We start from the raw sequence: 27992 nt of genomic DNA, 5'->3' as shown, positions 1-27992 counted from the left end.
TGGGGATCCCGCTCCGGGGACTGAGTCGGGCAGCTCCCCCCCCCCTTTCGCCACTCTCCTCTTCTCCCCCCCTCCCCCCAGGGCCAGAGATGCGCATTGCAGGGGTTGGAGCTTCGGAAGCGAAATGTCGGGCCGAGCCCTGCGCCCTTCGCCCCAGGGGAAGCACGGGAGGGGGGGGGACGGGACAAGGAATACATACATGGACGTAGTCCCACACCCACCACCTCCCTTCCCTTGGGGGCAGCCGCTAATTGCGATGGTTGTTTGCCACCGTGGCTGTTTTCCGATCTCCCCCCTTCGTTTTTTTTTTTTTTCCCCCTTTAGGAAGACGATATAGGGGATGAAAACAAAGCCCGAGGGAACTGGTCCAGCAAGCTGGATTTCATCCTCTCCATGGTGGGTTATGCAGTGGGGCTGGGCAATGTCTGGAGGTTCCCGTACCTGGCCTTTAAGAATGGGGGAGGTAGGATGGCTTTTTCCTGTCTCTCTTCCTGCAGTACCGTACGTGGCTGAGCTGGGAGCTGCCCCCGTCCCTAGGTGGGGAGAAACCCGAGGGGAGCGGAGGCTGGGGTCGGGCAGTCGCGTACGTGCCCGCAGCATCAGATTGAGCGCGAGTCCTCGCTGTGCTTTCAGTTTGGTTGGGTTTTCTATTATTATTATTCCTATTGAAAAGCTGGTGGTCAGCAGGGAAGTTCCAACGAGATTTCGTTCGCATTTTTCGTTTAAGGAAAAAAAAAAAAAATAAAATAAAAGCAAACGAAACACACACGAAAAACAAACAAAAAAAAAATGCCAAGCAGGAGAGCGAGGGGAACGAAGAGCGAACGACGGGTCGCTCCGGCCGCATCCCTCACCCAATGGTCCCTGATGTGGGGACGGGAAAGTGGCAGGGGAGGGGGGAGAAAAAGGATTCCAGGACGCAGGTAGAAGCAGAGTCAATGTTCGTCTTGTTTTGAGCTGTTTGAGGATTAGTCTTAACGCAATTGGTGACAGATTGAAAAATACTCTTCGGAAATGCTGTTCGGCCGAGTGGAATCACAGAATATGATTCTAGGAGAAAAGATTTGGAAGGACGGTTAACGGTTCACAAAAGGAAGAAGTTGATGAGCAGAGGCTCCATTCAAACTCCCGTTCGCGTTGCCCACCCGCCGCAGCTGCCAGCGCAGCGCTCTGGCACGGGGCTCTTGGTGCTGGGATCGTATTAAACAGCTGCACCGCCCTCGTGAGGGCTGCTTTGTGCCAGAGGTAGCGGTTTAGAGGATAGTCATCTTTAAAATATAGATATATTAAAAAGTTGTGCAGGTTTTTTGTTTTCTTTTCTTTTTTTCCCCCCCCCATACTCTTACAAAAGCGAGGGGCTGTTAAAATCCTCAGCTAACGCTCTTATCATGTTGAGCTACAGCTGGAAAAGCAGCAAAGCTCGCTCTCCGTCGGGGCTGCGGGCACCGGTACTCGCGAACAAAAGAGAACCACTTTCGGTGCTGCCGAACCCCCCCGGTGCTGCGCGTTGCCCGGGCCGCTGCCGCCCCCCCGTGACTCACTCTGTGCTCTGCTCTCCTCCTTCTCTCCCCCAAGGTGCGTTCCTCATCCCCTACCTGATGATGCTGGCTCTCGCCGGCATCCCCATCTTCTTTCTGGAGGTCTCCCTGGGGCAGTTCGCTAGCCAGGGCCCCGTCTCGGTGTGGAAAGCCATCCCCGCCCTGCAAGGTGAGCGGGGCAGCAGCAGCCCCCCCGACTGCTTTTGGGGAGCCCCCCCTGCTGGACTCCCTCTTGGCTGTTGTTTTTTTTTCTCTCTCTCTCAGGCTGCGGCATCGCGATGTTGATCATCTCCGTTCTGATAGCCATATATTACAATATTATTCTGTGCTACACTCTTTTCTACCTTTTTGCCTCCTTTGTACCCGTGCTCCCTTGGGCATCCTGTAACAACCCTTGGAACACGCCGGATTGTAAAGACAAAAACAAACTTTTACTGGGTAAGTGGGGGCTGATGGGGCTTTCTTCATTCAAAATCCACACTAACCAGCGATGGCTTATGCCTTTTCCCATGCTCCATTGCTGGCTCTGTGTCCCTCAGTATGCATTTGGTTCTGGCATAAAATCTGACCCCATCCTGCTGCCAGCAATGTGCTTCTCTTTTGTGGAGCTGAGCTCCTGAGCATCTCGATAGGCATGTCTACATCTACGTAAGAAGGAAGGTGTTATGCTGGACAGGCCTGTGATGAGCTTGATGTAAGCTTTCCCCTCGAACTTTGTTTGGTTCAGACCCTTTTTATACCTTGGGCTTTTGGCTATTAGGAGGAAAATGGTCAGATATTGAGACTTACTGCTCTTAGAGCCCCCTGCAAGCAAAGTATTACAGAAAGGAAACACAACTGAATTTCAAGTAATGCTTTCATTGTCATTTTACGCTCAAATGGTAAAACAATCCAATCAACTTTTTTTTTCTTTTCCTTTTCCTTCTTCCCCTCCACCCCAGATTCATGCATCATTGGTGACCACCCAAAAATACAAATCAAGAACTCTACTTTCTGTATGAGTGCCTATCCAAACTTGACAATGGTTAACTTCACCAGTGAAGGAAATAAGACATTTGTCAGTGGAAGTGAAGAATATTTCAAGTAAGATCTTTACTTAAAAATGTCATGTTGCTTATTCAAAATCTGCAGTAGCACAGATAGTCACTCAGTAATGCAGGAACAAACTGTTTAGAAGACTGGAAATGTCATCTTTAAGGACAGTGAACGATACCCGCTTTTATGTGTAATAACAATGAAAGCTCATTTGTAAGGATTGTATCATTTTTGTCCTATTCCTGTGGTGCTTAGCACAGCTGGAGTGTTGGCCCACGCTTGGCATTTTTATTTCCTACTGCAATGCAGATACATAAAATAATATGTGGTGAGATTCACTGGAACCTTCTAGAGGAACCACTGGGGATGCTAAAGCAGAACAAAATACTGTAGGATTTTGCACTGAATTACTCTCTGCAGTTGTTGTATTTTTTTTCTATATTTTTTTTAAATGTACTTTTTCTTTTTTAATTATTATTTTAGGTACTTTGTATTGAAGATTTCAGCAGGGATTGAATACCCCGGTGAGATTAGGTGGCCCTTGGCGCTGTCTCTTTTCCTAGCCTGGGTGATTGTGTATGCCTCCCTTGCTAAAGGAATCAAGTCATCAGGAAAAGTAAGAAAATCATCTGCAATTGCACACTTCCAGGAAAGCAGCGCACTGCTCTGATGGAATCATGCCCCTCTTTAAAGCTCTGAGAGCTGGTTTCAACAAATGTCTGAATAGTAATGAAGTGCCCTGTTCCTTTCCAAGATTTGTTGTCTGGCTGTAATATTAAAAAGATAATTTTGTGTTAGCCTTTGCTCCCTAATCTGCACTAAATTTAAAATGAGTCCTTTTGCTGTACTTAGCAACTGGATGGCAAAAATAGTGCCTTCCCTATTCTGTGTGGTGTTCATCAAAAATTCTGCAGTTGCCTCAACTGTCATTATAATTAGGGAAGCCATGATGTAAATGAAGATGATATCCAACAAGTTTTAAATCAGTACTGAACCTGAACAGTTCTGTGGTGGATGTGAGCAGAGGCATTATGTATGCTGTTGTCCTGAATATTGGTGGCAACTTTCTGAAACTACTCCTTTCCTTAACCCAGACCCCTTTCTCTGGCTTTTCACATTTCCTTCCCCTACCTCCATGTAATTCCCTCCCCTGGATCCTAAATCTCCAGCCTGGGGCCAAGTATCACGGCCAGGAGGAAGCTGTGCTCTCATGAACAGAGAAGTACAGGTGCATTGGTTGGCAAGGCAGCCCTCTGAGCAGGGAAACATTGCCCTGTACTTGGTGGCAGTGCTGGTTTGGGTTTATTTCATCACACTGAATGCAGTGTTTGAGACTTTTCCATCAATGCCACTGCACTGCTCGCAGATAAAAATATTAGATGAGCTGTAGCAAAATGTAGTTTATTTATGAAGTGTAGACTGAGAAAAATGAATGTCCCTCAAACCAACCAACCAACCAACCAAACAAACAAAAAAACAACCCTGCATCAGAATAGAATGGATTAACTAGAAGTTTTCTGGGATAGCACAAATCCAGAGGCTAGAGTACCAGGGAAAATTAACAACAGTGAGATATGTCAGTCTGCAAAACAGTTTTGTCTCTGGCTCCAGACTCTGGCTGTCAGCCAAGTGCCCACTGTGGTGAATTGCAGCAGTGTTGGTCTGTCTATTGAATGTGCTAAGGACCAGACTGGTAAAGTCAACTGGTTTTGGAGGTCTGAAAGCTTAGGTTACTGTATGTACTGTACTGATGTGGAGACTACTAGCCTGCTGAATTTGTGTAGGTCTTATCTAAATGACAGAATTGTTGCATCTAGGTTTAACATAAATTCCCTGAGTGACATGCATCAGGCTAGCTTAATTATGTTCCAGTTTACTTAAGAAACCCCAAGTAAATTTGTTTTAAAATGAAGAGTGGAAACAACACTCATCTGGAATAACCATGTGGTCTGGCTCTCCTGGATAAGAATTTCTCTCTTTCTCTGGAGTAACTTTTTCCAGTTGCTTCAGAGATGCAGTGAAAACAGGAATCTGATCTGCCTGTACATGCCTTTAAAAGTCAAGTGCAAATATGCTGATGTAGCTATTTCCCAGGAATACTGCTTAGATGGAAATAGATTTTATCACTTGCTATGGTTAAATGAAATTCCATTCACTGCACTAAGCACAACTTCTTGAAATGCCCCTTGAAACAGCAAGGAGAAAGCTGGAAAAGCAGTTTCAAAAGTCACCTCAGCTCAGAGGATTCCAGTCCCTGTGGGATCCAGAAGTTGAAGTGTAAAAGGATTTTAAATACTTTGGGGTAGAGAGTATGGCCTAACGGGTTGTAACTTTGCCATTTTATTTGACTAGAGAGAGCCCTGCTCTGTACTAGATAATTATGAAGACATTTAATGCACAACCTCTGCTGTGTTTTTAGACCCAATGATTATTATGTCTGTCTGGATCATTCTGCTGACTTTTTTTTTTTTTTTTTTTTTTTTTGTCCTCGCTTTGAGTCCATGGATATTTTTATGCTGATACGTAATTATTAAGAGATATCGACTGATATTTTCTGGCTTAGTTAAATAAGGAAGAATGCACAATACATGGGAAAAAACTTAGATCTTTAGGTGGTATTTGAATGACATTGCTCGTTTGAATTCCAGTGAGCTGTATTAGTTTCTTCTGGGTAAAGATCAAGCATGGTGTTTCCATTTAGCTTTAAATTACTGTTGCTCTCCAGGCTTTCTCTTTTCCTTTTTCTTCTCCTCTGCAATCCTAGTTGTTATCATTGATATTATTCCCGTTTCCAGCAGTAAGAAGAGATGTAAAAAAAATTACAGCTTTGTCCTAGTCTTATCCCCTGGCTGATCACCAGTAGTTTTTTTTTTTTAGGCAATAGCAAAACAATTCCAGTTCTTTCCTCCTCTTCTTATAGATCCAAAAAATCCCTTCTAACAATCTTTTTGGTCTGTCCAGGTCGTGTACTTCACAGCAACGTTCCCTTATGTGGTTCTCATCATCCTACTTATACGAGGTGTGACACTACCTGGGGCTGGAGCTGGGATCTGGTACTTCATCACGCCCAAGTGGGAGAAGCTCATTGATGCTATGGTGAGCTGCATGCTGCACTTGTAACTGATAGGATGAATAATCCATACAGATTTCTCACTTAATGGCTGTTGCAACCATTTTGTGCGTGTGCAGAGGCAGAACTGTCGTCTGTGGAATCCCATGCATTACATGGGGAGTGTTGCTGCTGTGGATGTTTGTTGTTCGTGTGCACATACCTTATATAGTACCTATAGGTATAAACAGAAGGTATTTACTTCACATTTAATGTCTCACCCAAATCTCTCAGAGTAGATGCATTTAAAATGGGGAATTAAAAAGGAGATAGAGATTTTTGTATGCTACTGTCCAAGTGGATGCTGCGTTGACTTGAACAAGCATGTGAAACTTTAATTGGTAACACAAGCTGCATTTCTCTGTAAATGTCTTCAGAAATTCAGGAGTACGTGCATTTTTCTCACTGAATAAATTCAACAGTTCTGAAAAATGAACCTGTACAACTTACTCTAACACCTCCCCCCTCAACAGCATTTATGCTTACACGGAACAGCTGTGATCATTACAGTAGCTACTTTATAAGAATGTTATTTTCCATCTAGCAGAATACAGAAATAAAGGACTCAGTACCATGCTTGGCTCTTTGGAAAAGATGGGCTGGCCTGCATGCTTCAGCTCTGCTTTCTCACTTAAATTTCAGCTGATCTCTGTGATGCTGATTGTTGCTATAAATAAACCAGTGAAACAAGCTACAAAAACACACCTACTCTGTATTTGTGCGGACATCAACCCACACCTGGATTTCGATTGCTTGAAATGGCACATCAGCACCTCCTTCTGTCAACAGCAGTGTGACTTTCACAGGTCACACACTTTTACAGGTTTTCATGTCCTTATCTCTGTAAACAATGAGTACTATAATCCTTTAGTGATGGTAGCGTTGCATCTTTCACAAACAATACAGAATCACAGAATCGCATTGCTTTCCTTAAGAAGATAACAGAACTGTCACATCAGTGCCCAATGCAGATTTTTTCCTCTTTTTTTTTTTTTTTGTGTGTTTCCTTTGCTGAATGTATTTACACTGACACGTACCCAGCAACACAGTGTGCTGAATACTTGTGCCCTTGTGCCAAGATGACATATTATCATTTTAGTTGAGCTGAACAAGCATTCCTAATAAGATGAGCGCTGTATTTCAGGGCAGGATTTTATTTGTAAATACTGTTTTATTTACATCCACAGCTCCAAAGGTTATTTGAACTACTTATGTGTTAATCCCCAGCAGTAATTCTTAGTGTTATTGATCTCACTAGTTCTTTCCTGAAGCCAATGCAATTTCCTCTCCTGTCTGTCTTATTTAGGTTTGGAAGGATGCTGCCACTCAGATTTTCTTCTCCTTATCTGCAGCATGGGGAGGTCTAATTACTCTCTCTTCTTACAACAAATTCCATAATAACTGCTACAGGTATGTGGGAGTAAAGTCCATCAGACTTATTAAAGAGATCTTGTCCAAAAATACTGTTATTTTCCAACTTGCAGAAATGTGCTTTGAAATGCCTACCGCTCCATAGTGTTTTGTTTTCATTCCCTCCTCTTTTTGTCTTGTTGCCTCTTCTCTCCAGATCCTAATCTAATCCGGGTCTCAAGATGAATTGTCAGTTAATTATAGTCCCTATTGACACTTCATTTTCAGAGTTGGCAGTTGTAGGTTGAAAGAGAATCTGAGAAGCTGCCAACAGCTGTGAGCAGTGTTTATGAAACCATGCCACTTGTCAGTGTCTATTGAAGAACAACCCGGGTGTGGAATAAGCTGAAGTTTGCTACTGTTCATACGTGCTTACGTTTAGATTGCAATTTCTGTATGTGCTTCTCAACTCTCTTAAATATTTTTTTCCCCAATCACATTTATTGCATGAAGTTATTTCAGCTTCCAACACTTAAAATTGCTTTTGTGAGGGAAGTGATTGTTTTAGTGATATAGTTTAGGTTTTGTCAAGAATTGTGCACAGTAACTACCTGCAGATAGGGGGAAAAAAACAAAAGCAAGGGAGATTAGCAGAAAGCTTCACTGATGCTTTGTGCTGTCTTTAGGGTCAGTCTGGTTTCCCTTGAAACACAGCCATTCTGATTCATGTTCTTTGGGTTCTGCCTTTGAATGTTTGCCCTGTGCTTTTATTTTTTGATGAGGAATGAATGCATTACGAGTGTAAGGGAAAAAAAATGGTTCAGATGTCATACTATTTTTTTCCTACACTAATTTAGCAGTGTTTTGCAGCAATTGAAAGTGTTAATGAAAAATTTGAATGTAATAGATGGTAATGAAATGTAAAAAAATATTAAAGCTCTTATGCATGCTTAACATATGATTGGGATGGGGAGACTGAAGAAAAAATAATGAGAAAGACTTAGTTCTAATCTGTTTAATTTTACAGTGTATCTTGAATACTGAAATGAAGCTCAGCAATTTTTTCCCTTTCACTTTTTAAAACCATTACATTATAATGCAGATGGAATTCTAGAATTCTAGTTTTCAGTTACATATACAGTTGAAACATTATAAGATAATCTAGGATTGGAGTAAATTTACATAAAATCACTTGGTGATACATACATATAAAATGTTTACTTAAACCTTACCTGGCTTTTGGAAGAATATTAATCCAAATTTTGTTTTTTAAGTATGTATTTTTTTCTATAAGTCCAAATAGTTAATGTAATCCTTCCTGCTAAGTGATGCTCTGTCATCCTTTCCAGAAGCATTGTCAACTCATTGAAGTTCTTAATAACTTTTCAGTTTGTATCTAATTCTGTTCCTGACAAAGAAATACCAGTAAAAATAAGCAATTTTAGCAATTATAGCCATGTTTGGAAGACATTTAGAGAAAACTACTTTCTTTTTCAGTCATAGTAGTGTAAGGGGAAGTATTTCAAACCATTATCATGAAGATGGAATGAAAATCCTATAAGGATATAATTGTGCACAGGGGTAATGATGGCTTGCTTCCTGCCAGACCACACATACTTACCCAGCATAGCATGGAATTCAGATATGGATTTCTTCAGATTCCCATTACAACACCAAAAAATGAGAACAGTAGTAGAGAATCCTCCACAAATGATGTATGGGCTGTACAAAGTATTATTTAGGACACAAATGATCTTGTCTTGGCTCTGGTAGGTAGTCCACATATAATGCAGTGAGTAGATGGCCACATTAGGCAGAATTAAAGTACTCTGTTACATCACTGCTGCTGTCTTTAGTGATGCCAGAAGCAGAAATGTTCAGCCTTCTATTTAGCCTGTGGCTTCCTACCTGGTGTATGAGTCATGAAAACTTGCACAGCTGACTTCTTGTGGTGTCAAGACTTCCGTTGTCTCAGACCGGTGCCAAAAATACTGGATAAGTATAAAAGTTCTTCTTTGTCAGCGTGCCTGCAGAATGCATATGTCAAGTGAGAGTATTGAAATGCATGCAGAACCTTCCCTTTTTGTGCTTTCTTTCCAGGGACACATTGATAGTCACATGTACCAACAGTGCGACAAGTATATTTGCGGGCTTTGTCATCTTCTCAGTTATTGGCTTCATGGCAAACGAGCTCAAAGTGAATATTGAAGCTGTGGCAGACCAAGGTAGGGTATGCTGCCATTTCTTTAATTGGACACAATTCTGGTGACACCTTCATCTCTATTATTGATGATTCTATCGACAGTGACAGTGGGAATACTGGCTTCTAAATGGCGTGGATTAATAATCTACCTGTGTGTGCACCTTGATACAGAAAAAAGTCCAGTATTCGTTACTTGGAAGTAAAGATCTCACCCGTTGGATAAGAGAAAGCAACAAAGTGAAATTCATTTCAAAGCTCTATGTAAATGAATGTTTCAAATGAGATCTCTCCTTTATATAATCCGAGCAGTCAGCTGCTATTTGCTGCTGCCTTGTTACGTCCTGGTCGATGTAGAAGTTGTTCCTGATAGTGGAGATCTTGGATGGGAAGCAATGGGCTTTGCAGTGTGGCTGGTGGAAGAAATACAACTTGAGATGTGGATTTTGCTTCTGAACTGTGGGGAATATGGAGATGCTTCTACAGTGAAATGAAAAAAATTTGTCTGGAATGTATTATACTGGTACAGATTAAGAAAGCCTTGAATAATGAAGGGAGATGATTAGAAGTGGGGATCTATAACGTTTTAATTGGTAGATCTGAACTGATGTGAGAAGAGTGTGGCTGATGGAGGAATTGGTGCTCTTGTGTATGATTTGATATGAAGCAGTAGGATTTAGGAAGGGGTGCTATTCAGAGAAGCTTTAAGGGTTGAATTATAGTGGGATAATTCAGCTCTGTTTCCTGTGAAATGTGCAGCACTTCAAGTCTAAGCCAACCCTTAGGATCATTTCAAACTGCGTTAAAAGGACGAGCCTGAAGTCATTTTACAATAACTTACATACAGATTTACACTTCCCACCATGGCTGTTTCTATGTATGTGCGAGGGTTAAATGTATTGTACTAACCTTCAACACCGAGCCATCTTGAAGCACTGAAATATTGTATTTTAGTAGCTTCTCCATGAGCTATGGGAAGGCTGTCCATGCTATGCCCCCTTCACCCTGCAATAGCACGGAGTAAAAGGAGGCTGTGAACTGAAGAAAGATTAAGGAGTTCAAGAAGGGAATTTTGCATGCTGGTGACTTCTGTAGGTGAAGTGTCTCGCTGCCTGCATTAATGCGAAGGTACAAAACATTTTTTTCTGACAGGTTGGTTGTGTAGATAAATGCAGTGCCATAAGGCACTATGTATTGCCTAAGGTACTTGACTGAGAATCGTGATTCAGAAACAGTATCAGTGAGTTGATAGTAGGGGATAGAAACCGAGAAAAAGTTTCCTTCATTTATGTATGATAACATTCATACTCATAGAAAAATTAGGTATTAAAGTTAATAAGTATTTGATAATTTTATCAGAGCTAAATGGGAAGCAGAAATCCTGTAGTTGATGGAACAAGCTCGGGTAAAATGGATTGACCTTTACTGATGGGAACAAGATGCTTTGCCAGTTAACAGAAATAAAAGGATCTCAGTTTCCTTGTTTTTTTCCTACTTGAAACTGAAATATACATAATCACACAGACTTTGCAGTACTTCTGAGCTGACCAGAGAGGATGGCCAGCTGGCAAGATGTTTTTTGGTAGAAAGTAGTAGGGGTTATTACCCTTGCAGGCTAATGCCATGTCAATTAATTCTTTGGTGCTTCATCTCTTCTTTTTTGGTCTGCCAGTCAGCTAAGTAGGAATGGAAAAGTTTTCTTGTAGTCCCTATCTTCTGGATGAATTAGACCATTGTGTTTGGGAAAAAATGTGTGAGTTTAGCTGAGGGTCAGTCTTCATCTCCAAGTTGTGTTAAACTTGTCTTGGCTAGGTGTCATTTGAGTCCAGCCTAGTGACAGGATAGTAAGGCAGGTTTTATTGCTGTATGTAATCATATGTGCTTTCTGGATAGCATGTCTGCATTTCATAGTCCTTATACGAAGGTTCTGGTTGTAAGATCAAGAACCTCTTTGTAGAATTATCATCGATTCAGCAGTAAGATGAGAGACGGACACGATGCAAGAGCACATCTATCAATTTCTGATGTAAACACTGCTGTTGGTTAGGAAGAATTAAAGGACAACCATTGGGTTTCCACTCAATTTTTATTTTAGATCAAGGTCAAGCACCCTGCAATCCAAACCACAATGCAGTCAGTTTATCATAAGGAGCACCGTCCTTGGGTGAATCTGCTGTGGAAGCTCTGAAGGGACAGCTGAGGAGAGGGCTGGAGGATCTGGGTGGCAGGATGGTAGAGGAATCACTTGGTTCACCTGGTTCATTTGCCTGGAGGTGACACATTACATAGGACAGTAGATGGTCAGTCATGATGCAACGTAATCTGCCTTCAAAGCATGCAGTAACCTGGATGCAAATTGTTGATTGGAATGGGAAGGAACCTTTTTTTTGTTAAGATATTAATCTGAAGTACTATATAATATTCTCAGTTAGAATCTGTCTTTCAGGAAAAACTTGTGTTCCTGATGAAAAATAAAATTCTCTTCACGAAGGGAGAGGCAATCTATTTTGGTTCTACTCTCATGGTTTGAATAAGAACATCTCAACATTACTGAAAGGCTGTAGTAATTTAAAACAAAAGTTCAAGGTCATTTGACTTTTAAAATTCCAACATGTGCAAAACCTTTGGAGCTTTCCTGTCTTTAACAGCCCACACTGCTGTTAAATTTCATGTGTCCTTTGTTCAGTAGGAACTTGAAATGCTGCTCATGAGTTGACTACGTAGATTATTTCATATGCTGCTAAAACAGAACGTCTTTTCTGGTATGTGAGAAAAAAACAGCCATAATACATGGCTTTGTTTACCCTTGTTTGGATCAGTGTATCAGCATAGTGGTTAAAAGTGTGTTCTGCAGCTTGGAAGGTAGCAGTATGTAAATGTCTTGAACCTTATAGCTAAAAAGGAAGTTAATCATTTGAGACTCAGTCTTAAAGTGGTAAAATCTTTCTGTATACAGCAGAGACTGACTTGGATTGCTTTTTACTTTTATCATGCATAGTAATGCAGGATTATACTTTGAAACATTACTTTTTGATTCTCCTTCCTTTTTTCCTATAGGGTCAACCAAATTGATACTATTAATTTTATCACAAACCTTATTTTTATCATTTCCAGGTCCTGGGATTGCTTTTGTTGTTTACCCAGAAGCTTTAACTAGGCTTCCTCTCTCTCCGTTCTGGGCTATCATATTCTTTTTGATGCTTCTGACACTTGGATTGGACACTATGGTAAAATGCTTTCGTTTTCCATCCTTTTCTTGGTGCTTTTCCTATTTACGTGCGGGGATTGGTTGCTATTTTCTGTGTGGTCTATGTACTGCCTTACAAAGAGCGAGAAGAATTAAGGCCATCAGTGCTGAAATGATTTGGGCAATGCTTTGGCATTGGCATCCAAGCATTTAACACCAAGGATTCGGAACACTCTGTCTCGCTTCAGAGTATATCCAGTTGGACCATTTTGTGTACATTGTGAATATGAAAATGAATCTCTTTATTTTGCCTTTCAGTTTGCCACTATTGAGACCATAGTGACCTCTGTTTCAGATGAATTCCCCAAATACTTACGTACACACAAGGCACTGTTCACTCTTGGGTGCTGCATTTCCTTTTTCATCATGGGATTTCCTATGATCACTCAGGTAATGATACTGTCTTTGAGCATCGCTCTCTGCCCCCACTCTCCCTCTGGTGGCTGTTCTCTGTTCTTGCAAGAAACAGTTGTAAAATAGGAAGCAGAATTCAGTCAAATGATTAAAGACACCAGGTGAGTTTGAAAGCTTTGTGCGTGGATGCTCTGGCTGAGATGCATTTAAGAGACTTGGTTTCTCAAATCTTTCTGAAAGTCTGACCCTCTTAACATTAATTCCTAATCAAGCATCTCCAAGTAGTCATATAACACAGGTATTTGATTAGAAACAAAACAAAAAAACCCCAAACATTAATATGCCATCTAAACCTGTGTGTTCGTTTGGTGTGCCTTCCCTCACGTGGGTGACATAGATGTGCACTGATAGCCCTGGCAAACTGTGGAGTTAATAATGAAATTCTCATCTACCGCAGATAATCCTCGCTGTCTGTTTTCCACTACTTCCTCCAGCATTGTAAACTGAACAATTTCAAGAGGAGGTGTGCGGACTCTGTTACCCTTATCCATCCTTTTCCCCTCTTTGGCTTTCTTTTCCTTACTTCACCAGCTACCAGCGTGACTCTCCTGTTCCAAAGTTTGGGATGGATTCAGTTCTTCATTCGCTTGAGTTATGTTGCTTCAGGCTTTCTTCTGAGGACGGGGCATTATATCCTTTCTGCCAGAGGAATCAATCGGACTCACTATTATTTCTAGTTTCAATGGTGATTTTGCTTTGGATGTTGCACTTGGTGGTGCCAATTGAAGATCAGGTTGCATTCCTTAATCTAAAAGGTCTGACATCTATGTCTTCCCCTTCCCAGGGTGTTTCAGTCACCACAATCTGGCATTCTTTCTGTTTCTTTTCTAGCTGAGATGGTCTATGGTGCAGAACATCTGCTACTCCTTTAGTAGAAGGAAGAAATAGTAATGTGGCTTGAATCTCTGTCTCTTGGATGCTTGCTTAGAAAATAATGTTGTGTCCTGCTCCTGTCTGTTTTTTCTACCTTAGTGCTTAGTACAGGGTTGTTTTGGCACATGGAGAGGCATGTAGGCTAGAAGTAACAGCTCTTTTCTTTTTTCCTCAGGGTGGAATGTATATGTTACAACTTGTGGACACTTATGCAGCTTCTTACTCTCTTGTCATCATTGCCATCTTTGAGCTTGTTGGAGTTTCCTACATTTATGGTAAGAATATTGTTGTTGCCTATGTCAAAGCAGTGTTTCAGTACACGGCAAAGTAAATATTATCATTAAGTTCTCAAGAAAAGGTGCAACATTTGTTTGTATTTATTTATTTTTGTAGAAAGAAAAACCTAAGAATTCAGAACCATTATTTGCTATAGAAAGGACAGGCAATCCATCCTGCCCTGTTCTCTCTAATTTCATGAAAATAGAGCAGTGTATTCTAGCTCTGGTGATGTCCACTCCAGTGGGCAGCCTCAAGTGGTTTAAACTAAGTCAGCTGTGACCTATTGTAATCTCACAGAACATAATGAAAAATACATATAAAAAAAAAAGTCAAAACTTTCTGATTGCTCAGATTTTTATTTTATTATTATTACTATTATTTTTTAATGTCCCTGAAATGGATGTATGTTGATTAGGGCTGGTTTGGAAGTGTAATATCTGTGAGTGAGATGATACTGGTAACTGCTATCAGCTTTACATGCAAACAATCTTCTCAAAGGACCTGAGAGTAATGCTTTGAGATACTCCCTGAGGTCAAGTCTAGAGATGGATCTGGGGGATTATTTAGCAGAACTCCAGGTCTGAAATTCAATGCTGGCAAATTGTCTTTGCGCTTCAGTTTCCATGAAGACATGCGCAGTTTGCACATTCTGTCCTCCCAGTTACCACTGAGTTTAGCACCTAGTTGTTTTTCTCCCCTTCCTACTTGCCTGTTTGCTGAGGACATGCCTGAACAATGCTATGCTAAAAGTACTTTATGCTACCCTTCTTTGCCATCATTATGATTAGTGTCACTCGGCCTGTGCCAAGATTGCATCCTCTAAGCTATTGCCATCAGTACAGAAGAGAAAAATTCCTTGCACAGAATATTTTTCAAGAGCTCAAAAGCTACTCCAGTCTGTGGAATTCCTTTGCTCTGTGTGTTCTTAAATAGGCGTGAAGGTAAATAGGAAGAAAATAGCTCTATCTCACCTTTGAACATTGAGTGGCAGAAGAACTACAAGCCTGCCTTCATAGTACAGAACTTCGTTAGATTTGCTTGGCTTTACCCAATACATTAATTATTCCTTAAAATACTAATTTCTGTGGAAAATGTAAAATAATACAGAATAGCTACAGAGCTGCTATTTGAGGAAGGATTTGAGTAGAGGAGATCTTTTCTTTGTTACAAATTTTCTAAAGTAATCAGATGTGGCGAAGATCTGACAAATAGCAAATCATTTGCCCTGTGCTTTCCATACCCGTGGATTGTTAATCAACAGATGTTAGTCATGTCTTTCATATGACAATTTCAAAGATTACTACCAGGAATTAACCTTTATTTTTAAACACTGAAATCTTCTACTCTCAGCATGAAAATGAAGGATTTATTTTACGTTCATCACTCACTCCACTAATGCACCGTAACTACTTGTACTGCATTAAATCTAAATACAGCTTGTATCTTCCTAAATTTGTATCTTGCAAATGCAAGCGAGGCTGTTGTCCTTGTTAAATTCCTTCAAGCAGTACTTAAAATTGGCATAATATATTTTCAGGCTCTGACAATTACTTGTTTTACACTCCACTGACACCTTTCTCTGTACACTTGTACTCTTCATGGCAAGCAGGCTGGCAGAATAGTGGCAGGTGCTTTTATGATGAAATAAATCTTTCCTTAGCTCTTGTTACATGTTCTGCTTGTTGAGATTTTTAAATTAAAAAGAGGCACGCTTGGTTATTTCCTTGCAATCACTTATTTTTTTCAGGAGGGCCCGTGCTACATTATTCTGTCTAAGTGCAGGTTTTTATTTCACTTGCCAGCATAGATGTTTGTTCTCCACTTGTTAGATTATGATGATGCATGATTGGTGAAGAATAACTTAAAGCTGTGGGTATTAACTTAATCATCAGCATTATTTCCACTGTTGTGTATTGTAATGCAAAGCTAAGCATGAAGATCTTTGTGCTACAGTGAAACACTGTAGGAAATTGCTTGGAATTGAAAATGCATGACCTGAACTTGATTCAAGCTCCTTCCAGACTGGTTTTTTGGCAGTCTGTTGTCAGGAAGGTTCATCATCAGAGCGAGTGGTAGCTGCTGCTGGGTGTTGGTAGGAAGTATGTCACTCGTTGCACACATTTTACCTGCAGAAGTTTGAAGCAGATCCTGTTTTTAGCTTGCATTGCGCTTTGTACTGGATTTTATGCCTGTAGCACTTTGAATACATCATCCTACTTTAGAAGGTGAAAACTGAAATTTGATATATTGTTGATTTCCCGAAGTCATGCAGCAGGCTGACTGATCTGAGGGAGAAACCAGGTGCACTAAGATTGAATCAGTGCTTTATTAACTAAAGTGTCCTTTACATTTGAACCCATTTTCTGTCATTCGCTGCGAGACACCTTCTGTGTCAGCTCTGCATGTTTACATGCATTGGCTCCTGAACTGTAAGTACTTCAAAGCACCCAAAGCTGAATTTTTGCCAAAAATTCCAAGAAGGAGCTCTTAAAAAAAAAAAAAAAAAGAAAAAAACAACCATTGAAGTTTTAAGCAAATCTGGTCAAATCTGCATGAAGCTTGCCCAAATTTTGGAGGCAGAATCCTATGGTAACTATGTCATCAGGTAAAGCTTCATTGCAGTTCCAAGTATGGCCAAGGCAGGGGCACTCAGACTAGCTCTAATATGTGTGGACACTTCAGCCTACACTTTTTGTTGCTGCAGCCAGTTTAACCAGTTTGGTTGCTACTGCAGCATGCTGCAGGGATGGCTGCTGCTGAGCATCTCCCAAGTAGCTTGCTTCAGATGGTTCACTGAGCTGGAATAAACAGGAAAACACATCAGAGGGGCAAATCATCCAGCTACTGCAAAGATTGCTTTCACGTCCATCACAGAGCAGTCCTGGGTGTTACATTCAGTCCAGGCATGTAAAGGTTTGTGTTACAAAAAGGAGAAGTACACGATGAGTAAGATAGGCACAGATCTTGCAGTACCACCTTCTTTAGTTTCTGGATTTTCATCTTTTTATTGCAGTAACAGTTTTCAGCTTTTCTCTTGCATGCTATCTGCCTGTGCTGGCTTAATCTGGGCTCACTGCTAAGCTCAGCTCTGGGACTGCCCTAGCTCCTGCTGTTCTCCTTGAGGTGCATCAGAAGATGCTGAACAGTGAGCATTGAGCCATTGCTATTTTTTATATGCTAGGGCATCCATTCTTAACTGTTAGAAGTCAGATGAATAGATTAATTTCTCCTCAATAATAGCAGAAAAGCTTCAAAATTACGGAGATAAAACCTGGGGATTATCTCTTCTTATGTTCAGCAGCTGCAGTGGCTGGCTATAAGGGCATTGAGAGCATAAAGCAATTCATTGCTTTTCTTCTGAGAATTTCCTCCTTCACTGAAGGACTTTCCAGCAATATTTAAGCTCTATCCCTGTCTCCACATCATAGAAACGAGACTAAGTAGTGTAGAATAATGCTTTGTACAATGTAAATGGCAGAGACGGTCACCCACTTTATCAAATCAAATTGGCCCACGTTTGAAATGTCCACTTAATGGAAGACCCCAGGTTTCCTTCTTCTCATCACCATTAGATGTGCTATAACATGTTTCAGTCTTGAATTTTTTAAATTTTTTTGTGGTTAAATCTCAAATAGCTGTGGAATTGAGGAGGGCCCATTGATATTGATATTGATAACCAGCTGACTGGTTTTACTGGCTGCATATAATGTCACATCTAAAGACATGTCTTAACTAAAGTAGTTTATTTAATTTTTGTTGTTAGTAAGGCTTTTATTTATTTTTTTTTTTCAAAATGTAACAAGTATGCATAGAATTGCAGTTAATCAGCACATGTTCATCATGGCTCCACCTGGAAGGTTCTAAACTCAATGATTAATCTCTGCTAAAAGCTCCATTTTTGTTTTTAATCCTTAGGAATCGAGTAGTTCATTGGAATTGGTGTCACTTTTGACTTTGTGGTTAGAATCCTTCAGTTGAGGTTTTCAACGAACATGACACAATCCATTACTGTAATTAGACATAAGGAGGATCACAAAAGCCGTGTCACAAATTGAAACCAGTTTCTTTCACCCCTAATTGCATTTACCTTTTCAACTTACAGGATTGCAGAGGTTTTGTGAAGATATAGAAATGATGATTGGATTCCAGCCAAGTAAATTCTGGCGAGTCTGCTGGGCCTTTGTGACCCCAACTATCTTAACAGTAAGCAAGAATTGCTGGTGCCTTTTTCTGTTGTTGCTTCTTGGGCTGGTGGGGCTCCCTGCAGTGCTGCTGAAGCCTTTCCCTGCTTGCACCAAATGCTGGCACAGCATACTGTGGCATAGCAGCAAGGTTTGGTTTTTCTGGGCATGTGTATTTGATGTGTGTGTATATATACAGAGAGAATGACGTAGTCCCTTTCTCTACTCAAGCTGTGTTAGGGAAAAACTTGTTTTCAGCACGTTATATGCTTTGGAAAGAGTTTCATGGAGATCTCAGTGACGGCCGCTCTGCAAAGCCGGAGCTATTTTTTGCAGAGGCTGAAATACGGATGCCCTTAATAACAAATATCATCCCCTTCGGAGTTTCTCCCTCTTTATGACAAGGAATTCGGGCTTCCCCGAGGCACGCCGTGCCGGTGGCAGCGCAGGACAGCAGGTGGCGGCAGCGCCCTGCGGGAAGTGGGAGTGCCGCCTCCTCTTCCTCCTCCTCCTCCTCCTCCTCTTCTTCCTTCTCCTCTTCCTCCCTCCCCGGGCTGCCGGCGCTGCTGCCCGCCTGCCTTTAACTACGTAACGTTTCAAGATGAACATTGCCACACCGATCTCTTTTAGATAGGCTTTCCTTCCAAGTAGCATCTCCATAGCATCTCCGTTTAGTCTAAAAGAGGACTTGTACTTCATTTTACATTACGAAGCATAGTTTTTAGGTCTTTTTTTTCCAAGTCCAGGGCTCAATGTATTGCTGCTCTGTTGACAGTCTGACCCTCTAACACAATATTTCCTTTATATTTTACCCAAAATATAATTACACTCTTTGAGTGCATGCCATGTTTTGGCACCAGAATGAAATCAGGCTCTCAGTGCAATGTTGGGAGGTTCTTTGATTTTGAGATGGAGAGGAGGTGGAACATCTTCCATAGTTGGTTACTTCTTTCAGGTAATGTTAGTTCAGGAATTAGGTCATTTCTTCCGAAAACTGAGAAAGTTTGTATTAGCATAGAGGAATACGGGTGAAGGGACTGATTTGTTTTAACTCAACAGAACCCTGAGTTATGAGAAGAAACTGATCTCCTATACTGAGAACCATCTTTCCAACAGGCATGTTGTAGGTGTTCATAGAATCATTTGCAGTGGAAATGTTCTGTCCTCTCCTGTAGATTTTCTTGACTGTCTTCACCAAAGCATAGGGCTGCCATGCTTGGAAAACGTGTAGATCTGGCTTACTTGCCTGGTGGCAGCTGTGGCAATATATGGGCGTAGTTTGGACATTCATATTTGAAAGTGTAGCCCATTTTAATCAACAGTATTAGGACTGTATCAATGTGAACATATGCTTCCTCGTGGGTCTTGTTAGGAAACGTGTGCACATGTTCTCTTTCCTTTTTTGCCTATATCTTCCAATGGCTGTTTTCAAGATCTGCTTTAGAACCATTGTTACGCTTCTGAAGGGAACTATAAGGCAATTTCTGCTAATTGCTTGGTTGCTTTACTGATCAGACTTGCAGGCTTAGCTGCTGCCAGTAATCACAGCTAGGGAATACGAAATTATGTTGTCTCTTACGAAAAGCAAATTTGGAAAGCAAGTGAGGTCAGTTCAGGCTTTCATGCTTTGCTGCTGTTACTTCCAACTCTAATATTTAGTGGCCTTAGAGTGAGAAATAATTTGAGACTGATCACTCATAATTCAACTTCTGTGCTATGGAAATGGACAAAGCAAAACCAAGCAATACATTTTTTTTTTTTTTTCCTATTATGGTTTCTTTAAAACTAATATTTGATACATTTGAATAGTCTAATATTAGACTTTCAGCTCCTCCACATCTCTGGAAATAAAACCAATCGTTTTATATACACCTTCACCTAGTTATGCTGCTATAAATCTTCTGTGTGCAATTACTGTGAGCACAGACATTTCCCAAAAGTTACTGAATTATGCACAAATGTAAGCAGATGTATTGCTATTCATACCATAAATGAAATGGAGTAACTTAACATAATCACATTAGGTAAAACTGCCAATAGACCATATAATAAAGCCTGTTACTCTAGGGGCAAGATTCTAATTTCAATTCTTCTGGCATAAATACAGATTTCTGTGGGATTCTGCAAGATTTCCATGAAACTCATTAGATTCGTTCTCTGACCTGTTCATTACATTTGGTGAGAACCCCCTGCCTAGCAGCATGTACTTATATCTATATCCCATGCAGAGCAACTGTGTGCACAGTTACCTGCCCTTGGCTACGTAGCAAGTTCGTTTTGCTCATTCAGACTTTTTCCTCCCTTGTTTCCAGTTCATTCTTTGCTTCAGTTTTTACCAATGGGAACCGATGACTTACGGAGCTTACCACTACCCTGGCTGGTCGATGGTGCTTGGGTGGCTGATGCTGGCCTGCTCAGTTATTTGGATCCCAGTGATGTTTGTGATAAAAATGCATCTTGCCCCAGGCAAATTTATTGAGGTAACTCTGCTGTCCTCTTGCTGCTTAAAAATACAGTCACGGGAGATGTCTTTTTTATTTTACATAGATGTTTGTAATATTGAATGGCTAATGTTGCTAAGATTTACTCGCTGGTAAGGCTAGTCATTGTGTTGCAAAGAGATGCTCCAGTGATTTAAAACACAGACCTTCTATTCCCCATTCCTCAACAAAATGCTCCTAAATTGTTAAGTAATGGCTTTTAAGAGAAGTAGGCGTTGCAAATTTCATAAGTCCTGGAAATGGTGTCAACGGAAGAAAGTTACCCCAGCTTTGTGGTGTGTCAAAGCAGTTAGCTTCACCCAACCACTGGTATGTGCTGCACTGCAAAGAGCCCCATAGGCTCTAGGGGATGACATCACAACATGCCAGGTTGCAGAGTGTCAGGCTGTCATACCTGAGTCCCATGGGGGTGTTCCAGAAGGCTGTGCCCATCCATGAAGGCTAAATATATGAAAGACAAAAAGATCTCATGCTCTACAGCTTAACCTACTTTGCTGACTGAATAAACTCTCCTGCTGTGGTGTCTGAGCTTGAAAAAAAACAGGTGGCATTTGATTTCTAGGCTGCCTTTTTAGGCTTTGTTTTGTAAATCAGATACCCGCTGCTTCTTTTCGCTGCTCTGGAAATGAGGCGGTCCCCCTCTGAGTCTTTCTCAGTTCTGCTGTCCTTGCTGCTACTGCTTGTGCCATTCTCTCCTCGAATAAAGAGCAGGCACTCATCTCCTCTTTTTATAGCAGTTTTGTCAGTTTGGCTCTCCTGCAAAAATCCATCGGGTCTGTTATACACCTAGAAAAATGAAGAGAGCAAAATTTACTAAGGTAGAATATTCACTTGGTCTCTCAATGTGTCACACTACATGTGCCCAAGGGAAAAGATCACATTTGTACATTTCATAAAGAGCAAAGGAATTTAACATGAAGTGGTGAGATGCCCAAGGGAGAGCATCCAAGTACACAGCTGGCACTAGGCAGCAAAGTCACTTGTCTAAAGGGCTGTTCAGCCCTTGTGTAGTGCATGTTGGAGCACAGAGGTCAGGAGAGAGAACTGATACTGGAGATGAGTTAACATGAAATTAGAATTGCTTGTTCACTGCTTTGTAAGCGTCTCTCTTTGAGACAAATAGCTGTGCTTCAGATCTTCCAACTCACCTGTACTGTACTAGAGTCTGTGGAGTGAAAAAGTAGGATGCTACCCTTACTGTCCTTCTGGTAGTGCACCCAAAGAAATCCAAAAAGTTGGACATGTTTTGAAAGGGCTTTCACTGAAGTTATTTCATCCCTAGCCCAGTATTTTCTGAACATTGGGTCTGCTTCATAAAATTATTATGGTTGATCTGGGAGGTAAGTGTTGCAAACTGGCAATTAAGCAGAGATTAAAATAACTGCTATAGAGGCCTGATTCACTTTATTGAGTAATAAACATGTAATTGCTCCCTCTTAAGTCATCAGAAATATGTTTTCTTTCCTTTTTACCTGTAAATAGCCAATCGTATGATCTATTCAATAAGGAAATCGGCAGAAAGATGAAAAGCTTGTTATTGTTTGCCACATTAATGTTCTCCTCTTTCTTTTTGCTGAGGATAGAAGTGAAATATTTTGTCATCTCAAAATGAGAATCTTGGTTCATTCATAGCAATGTACTACTTTTTGGTCATTTGTATACTTTGGGGAAATATGCTAAACAGAAATCCAATTATTTTAATGCAGTTACCCACTGCTTAGACGACTGGGCTAAGTAATTGTGCACATGTCCTTCAGTAAGTGAGCCTGGCAATCTGTAGCAGTAGATCTGAGCTCCCCTCATATGGTGTAAGGGAGAATGAATAATTAAAATCTGAGAACTTTATCCTCTGTTAGTCTTGCAAACTTTGTACGAAACAAACATGAGCAGTGGAGCATTGCAGAGCCACTGCCAGAAACCTCAAACGAGCCTGCTCTTCTTTCTTCTGCACTGTTTTTTGCTCCATAACTCCAAATGAGGCTCTCTTTTCTCTACATTGCAGCGACTCAAGTTGGTGTGCTCTCCACAGCCAGACTGGGGTCCGTTTTTGGCCAAGCACCGTGGTGAACGTTACATGAATATGATTGATCCACTGGGAACCTCTTCCTTGGGACTTAAACTGCCAGTGAAGGACATAGAACTGGGGACCCAATGCTAATTGTTCTTACCTTGGTGACAGTAACATCGTCAGCCTTTTCAGCTATTCTTTCTGATTTGTTTCCCCACCATTTCTTTTCTTCTCTGCAGTGCCTGGAAGTGGTTGCTTAGAGAAGTAGGATTTACTGTTGCATGCTACCGGGGAGACCTAGCTAGACCATTTCCAGGGTTAGGTGATGCCCATGCTGTATTATGTTTTGACTGAGACAGCAAAACCATGTTGCACAATGGGTTACATCCCAAGTTTTGTTGGGCTGTGTAGGAAAAAACAAAAAATCCTTTGTAACAGCTAAAGGTGGGACTTACTGTTACCAATGTAGTTAAAGGGAAGGATGAGAGTGAACAAGCAGAGACCATTGAAACAGAATGCCAGTAAGCAACTTGTGGGATCAGAGTAGAAGCACTGATCTGCGTCTATTTGATGTTTTTTTTGGCATAGGAAAGTAAAGCAAAGTTTAGGAAAAAAAGAAAATATCATTTGAGATTGGAGCAAATTGCATTTGAGTCAAGAGGTGGTTTGGAAATAGTGCCGGCATGAGGTGCATGGGCATTACAATTAGAGTGCTGCCATACATTTCCTTCTGAAATTTGCTATCTGTCATTTCCATTGGAAATAACTCAGTTATACCAGACATCTGAAACCTGGCTGCTCTGGCCAACTGCACATATGTTCCTCCTGATGGTGATTTTACTCTCTTCAGTACTCTGAACATGGTTTCCTTGTTTCTCTGCTTTTGTTTACAGTATCTCCTCAAGAAGCCATCATATAATTTGTGCCTAACTTTGTATTCTTACAGTGGTAAGTGTAGTCTGGTTATCACTCAGCAACATTTATTAGAAGTTAGATGTGCTGTTTAGCCTTGTGAGTCCCCCCCTTCATTCTCATTCTTTATACTACTTTTAGATGTATTCTTCTCTTTCAGCCAATGGGGAATGACAAAACCCCAGTTGTCTATATATTATATATATAGCACATAAATCCTTCAAAGTGGTATTCTCTGGAATGTACATAGTTTACATAGTTTTCTTCTTCTTCTTCTTTTCTTTTCTTTTTTTTTCTCCCATTTAGAATGTTTTCATGACATAGAAAGAAGACAAAAAAAGCAACAATTAACCACTGCAGTCATCCTCAGGGATGCAGCAAAGATGTACAAAACATGAGGGCTGGGGGGCAGTGATAGGACATTCTAAATCATTACATTTTAGGCATCAGTTCTGTGTGGCAATAGGAATGTTAGACTTAAATAATTGTTACTTATTGGACAAAGTAAAAAATAGAGCTTTTTAGGAGTACATTTATTTAACTGAATAGAAAATTAGCCCATTTTATTGTAAATGCACTAGAACAAGGGAGAAAAATATATCTTCACTAATTGGCAAAAACATAATAACCTTTATGATCTTGTTATATCCTATACATACTTAATTGATATTTTTTAAGAGTGATCAGTGTTCATGTAGTGTGTACTAGTGATGTTTTATGTCCCTATAAATATCTTATCGACCAGTGTAGAGATGGTGAGCTTAGACTAGTTTAGCTTGTTTTTCCCTCCCCACACACACTCTTGTAGTAGCCAGTAAATGTTCTTTCCTTTCAGGGGACTGTTTCTCTCCAATTCTTTTGTCTGTCTGTCTTCATATTACAGGGTCTCAGGTAAATCCTCAGTTACTGTTTGTCTGTAGATCAGTAGATGTGTCGTGCCGTTCCATTCCTGTAGAAGAAAACAAGGCTAAACCTTGACGTAACACTTCTACGTGTTAACTTGTTTTCTCTGTGTGTGTATATATATATATGTATATGAAATATATAAATCATTTTGCTGAACTTCCTCTTTCACGGGGCAATTAGTGTTGCCAGTTTTAAGCACTGCTGGAGACCTTTAATCCTCACGCAGGACAAGAAAACGCCATCAGGGCTGTCTCTGAGGATGGATTTAGCTACTATCTGTGCTGGCCCCTGAATCTCTGCTCTGCCAGTCCTCATCTCATGGGGCAGCAGGATGGGACCCCACTGCAGCTTCTCTGCCTTAAAGCTGTGCCCCTACTTCTCAATTTTGCCCGCTGTTTCTTAAGGGGGTTTCTATTCTTCTGGCTTTTATTTTCCTGGCAGAGGCGGGTGTGAGAAGCCACGCTGATGCAATGGAAGTTTGGCCCCTACATCTGCTTGAGGCTGAGAGCACTTCAGGGTGAAGAAAGGAATATAAGTCAGTGAGACTTACACATTTTGGTCAGGATAAAAAGCTCTAGGCCTCTCTTTACTGATATTATCTCGCTTCTTTTGACTTGATTTTTGGAGTCCAGTCCAGTTTGCTTTTCTTACTGTTGCAATAAAAAACAATAGATCTATAGGCTTGTTCCTCTTAAAGAAAAAAACAAACCACAGTCAAATCATGTAATGGTTCTGAATACTTTCACATCTTATCTTTGTCTCAGGATGTGCATTGGAACCATAATTTACTAATTGCAACAAAATTGTCTCGGTATGAGGAAGTTGGTTGCTGTCTACTTTAAGAATAAAAGAGATATCATTTGAAGGAATACTGCTAGGTGATGATATCTGTCCTTTGGCTTGGATTGCCAAAATGAAATACATATGAAAAATTGCCTTCCATGAATCCTATAGTTAATCTGCACTATTTTCATTTGTGCTGTTCCTGTGCTTGTTAAATCCTTATCACAGGATTAGACCTGACTTTGAAACTGAAGACAGATTATAGAGAGCAATGTTCTTCCAGTTGATTTTTGTCTTTGGCTTTGACCTTCAATACTAGACATGCAAAAACACTTGGAGAGTTGGAGAAAACACTACAGAAGTCGCCAAAGATATGAAATGTTCACTATATATTAAAAGCAGAAGTTTTTCATGCAAGGCTTCTAAAAAGAAGTATTTCACTGTCCAAATCTGAACGTTGAGATTAAATTAACCAGCAGCGTCCTCTTTAAATGAGAAGTAATCTTGCAGTTTGGGAATGCATTTAGCTTAGTATGTTCTAGAAAAGTTTGCATGTACTTTAATAATTTTCTAAAAAGAAATTTAGTAACTAATTAAGTATCGGTAAAGATCTTTAAAGATTAAAAAAAAAAAAAAAGGGGAAAAAGCCATATTAGTAAAAATGTGATGTGCTTACTTGCAGATCTATCTGTCTTGTGAGTAAAAATGTTCAAATTTGATGAGAATTAGTTCCGTTGCACATATTTTCTTTGAAATGAAATTGAACTTCTGAACGAGCCAAAATGCACTGTTGCTGTATGCGTTAATGATCACAATGCAAATGTTCGCCATCTTCAAGTTCCTTGGGGTCTTCCTACTAGTGTTTTTAACATGCAATGTTCAAAACTTGTGTTTCAACTAGACATGGCAGCACTTTGTTCCCAAGAAAAGGGTTTAACAAAATGACCTTTAATTGAGAGGCTTGGATTGTCTTTACATGATGTTCAATTGGGTCAAAGTATTATTTTTTTTTTTAATGAGGTTCTGCTCTGCTTTGATGTCTGCATTAGATGTGCCTTGGCACTGAAGGTCATTGCTTCCAATGCACTGTGGCTATCCCTTACCATGAAACTCAAAACGCTGATTTATTTTGATACCTTTCAGTCTTTTTTGAATATATGTAGAGTTATAAGGATAATATGATTTCTTGCTGCCTGTGACAAAAGCAATTGCTTATTTACGACAAAGCTTGATATCCTGTTGTTTTCTTCTTCTGCAACTCCACCTTTTCTTGCAGTCAAAGACTGGTATGGAGTGTGGGTTGCAGGCTGCAGAGCTTTTGGCAAGAGGCCTCCCAGAAGGCGTCTCTGTTTCACCATGAACTCTGCTGTGCCTGGTGTTTGTTAGTTAGTAGCTAAGCTGTTTGCACATCAGATACTCGTAAAATGGCCAGATCATGGTAATCCAGAGGGACTTGGGTTGACGACTTGAGAGGAGTGGGTGGGTTATTTATGGTTTCTGCCTTCTGGCAGCCTATCACCAAAGAGGGAAGGTTTTCCTGATGGGTTTAACATAAGGCGAGAACCAGGCTGGACCTTATCGCTTGCAATATTATTATTTGCCCATAATACCTAAATGCATCTTCAGGTAACCATTTGCCTTATAGCTATCTTCCATTGTTAGGGAAATTGTAAATTGACTATAACATGTTATCTGTCATTTATATTATGTAGTATTACCTTGTAAAGTAGATGCTTAGGTGGTATAAATTGTCACAGCTTTGTTTGGAGCTGTGACAATTTACATCAGCTGAGAATTTGCTCCCTGTGTCCTATGGCACTTTACTACAGACCCATCGCTGATGGGTTAAATCTTAATTACTTGCGTAATGTCATATATAAATATATATATATATATTTACAGGTGTTCTATGGGGTACTGCTGCCTATGGATAAAGATATGTACCCTAACCAGGTCATTGTTTTTTTTTTGGTTTTTTTTTTTTTTTCATTAGCTGTACGTGGAGAAGATGTATTATGTTACTAAGGTTGCATCATACATATCTCATGTAGGGCATAATATAATGCTGTACGTTATTCATTTAAGAAGTCATTATTCTTGAGGCCCTACCTCAAATTTTGTATTTATGTCTACAAATGCAATTTATTGTATTATATATTTGCCTATTATATTTGGATGTGATAAATTAAAATTATTCAATAATGTATGGGCTCTAAAGACTCTAAATAAATGTCCAGTGTTTAAAACAAAATTACTTAACATTTCCTGGTGAATAGATTTGCTTTTCTACTCTCTTTCCCCACCCAACACAGACTACAAACATCATTCTTACTTAACACACTGCCTTAAGGTATCTGCAGAATTGATCCATTTGATTGTTAGAAACCTTGAGCAGCAACTGGAAACAGCCCTCTTGGGAAAGGGAGATATTGCACAGCTGCAGAAACAAGAATCAATTAAATGGCTGGGTTTGTAACTGTTTGCGTGCTCGGAAGCTTGTAGAATAATTGATTATTTATCAGAGGACCAACTGGCTTTGTTTAAATCCTTTTTATCCCATCAATTAAGTCACCCCAAATATTGTTGAATTGTTACGAACAATGGAGGTTCATATCTGATGGAATCACAAACAAACAGAAGGTGAAAGGGGACAGAG

At 40.3% G+C, this 27992-nt stretch overlaps 1 protein-coding gene across 1 annotated transcript in view; it reads left to right on the top strand.

Annotated features, from left to right (window-relative positions):
• The window catches only part of SLC6A5 (solute carrier family 6 member 5), a 29146-nt gene extending 1653 nt beyond the window's left edge, over positions 1–27493 (top strand). Inside the window, exons 2-15 of the mRNA XM_031553395.2 lie at positions 325–463; positions 1576–1707; positions 1803–1976; positions 2480–2621; positions 3057–3189; positions 5535–5669; positions 6989–7092; positions 9133–9257; positions 12347–12459; positions 12738–12869; positions 13942–14041; positions 18148–18248; positions 20539–20706; positions 22730–27493. Of these exons, the coding sequence (XP_031409255.1) occupies positions 325–463; positions 1576–1707; positions 1803–1976; positions 2480–2621; positions 3057–3189; positions 5535–5669; positions 6989–7092; positions 9133–9257; positions 12347–12459; positions 12738–12869; positions 13942–14041; positions 18148–18248; positions 20539–20706; positions 22730–22885 (1854 nt within the window). The 3' untranslated portion in view covers positions 22886–27493. The remainder of the gene's footprint in view (positions 1–324; positions 464–1575; positions 1708–1802; positions 1977–2479; positions 2622–3056; positions 3190–5534; positions 5670–6988; positions 7093–9132; positions 9258–12346; positions 12460–12737; positions 12870–13941; positions 14042–18147; positions 18249–20538; positions 20707–22729) is intronic.
• Positions 27494–27992: the final 499 nt, after the last annotated feature.

This window comes from Meleagris gallopavo, chromosome 5 (assembly GCF_905368555.1).
Source record: "Meleagris gallopavo chromosome 5, MGAL_WU_HG_1.1, whole genome shotgun sequence".
In the NCBI taxonomy this organism is placed as follows: Eukaryota; Metazoa; Chordata; class Aves; order Galliformes; family Phasianidae; genus Meleagris; species Meleagris gallopavo.
This window is presented reverse-complemented; position numbering and strand designations above follow the sequence as displayed.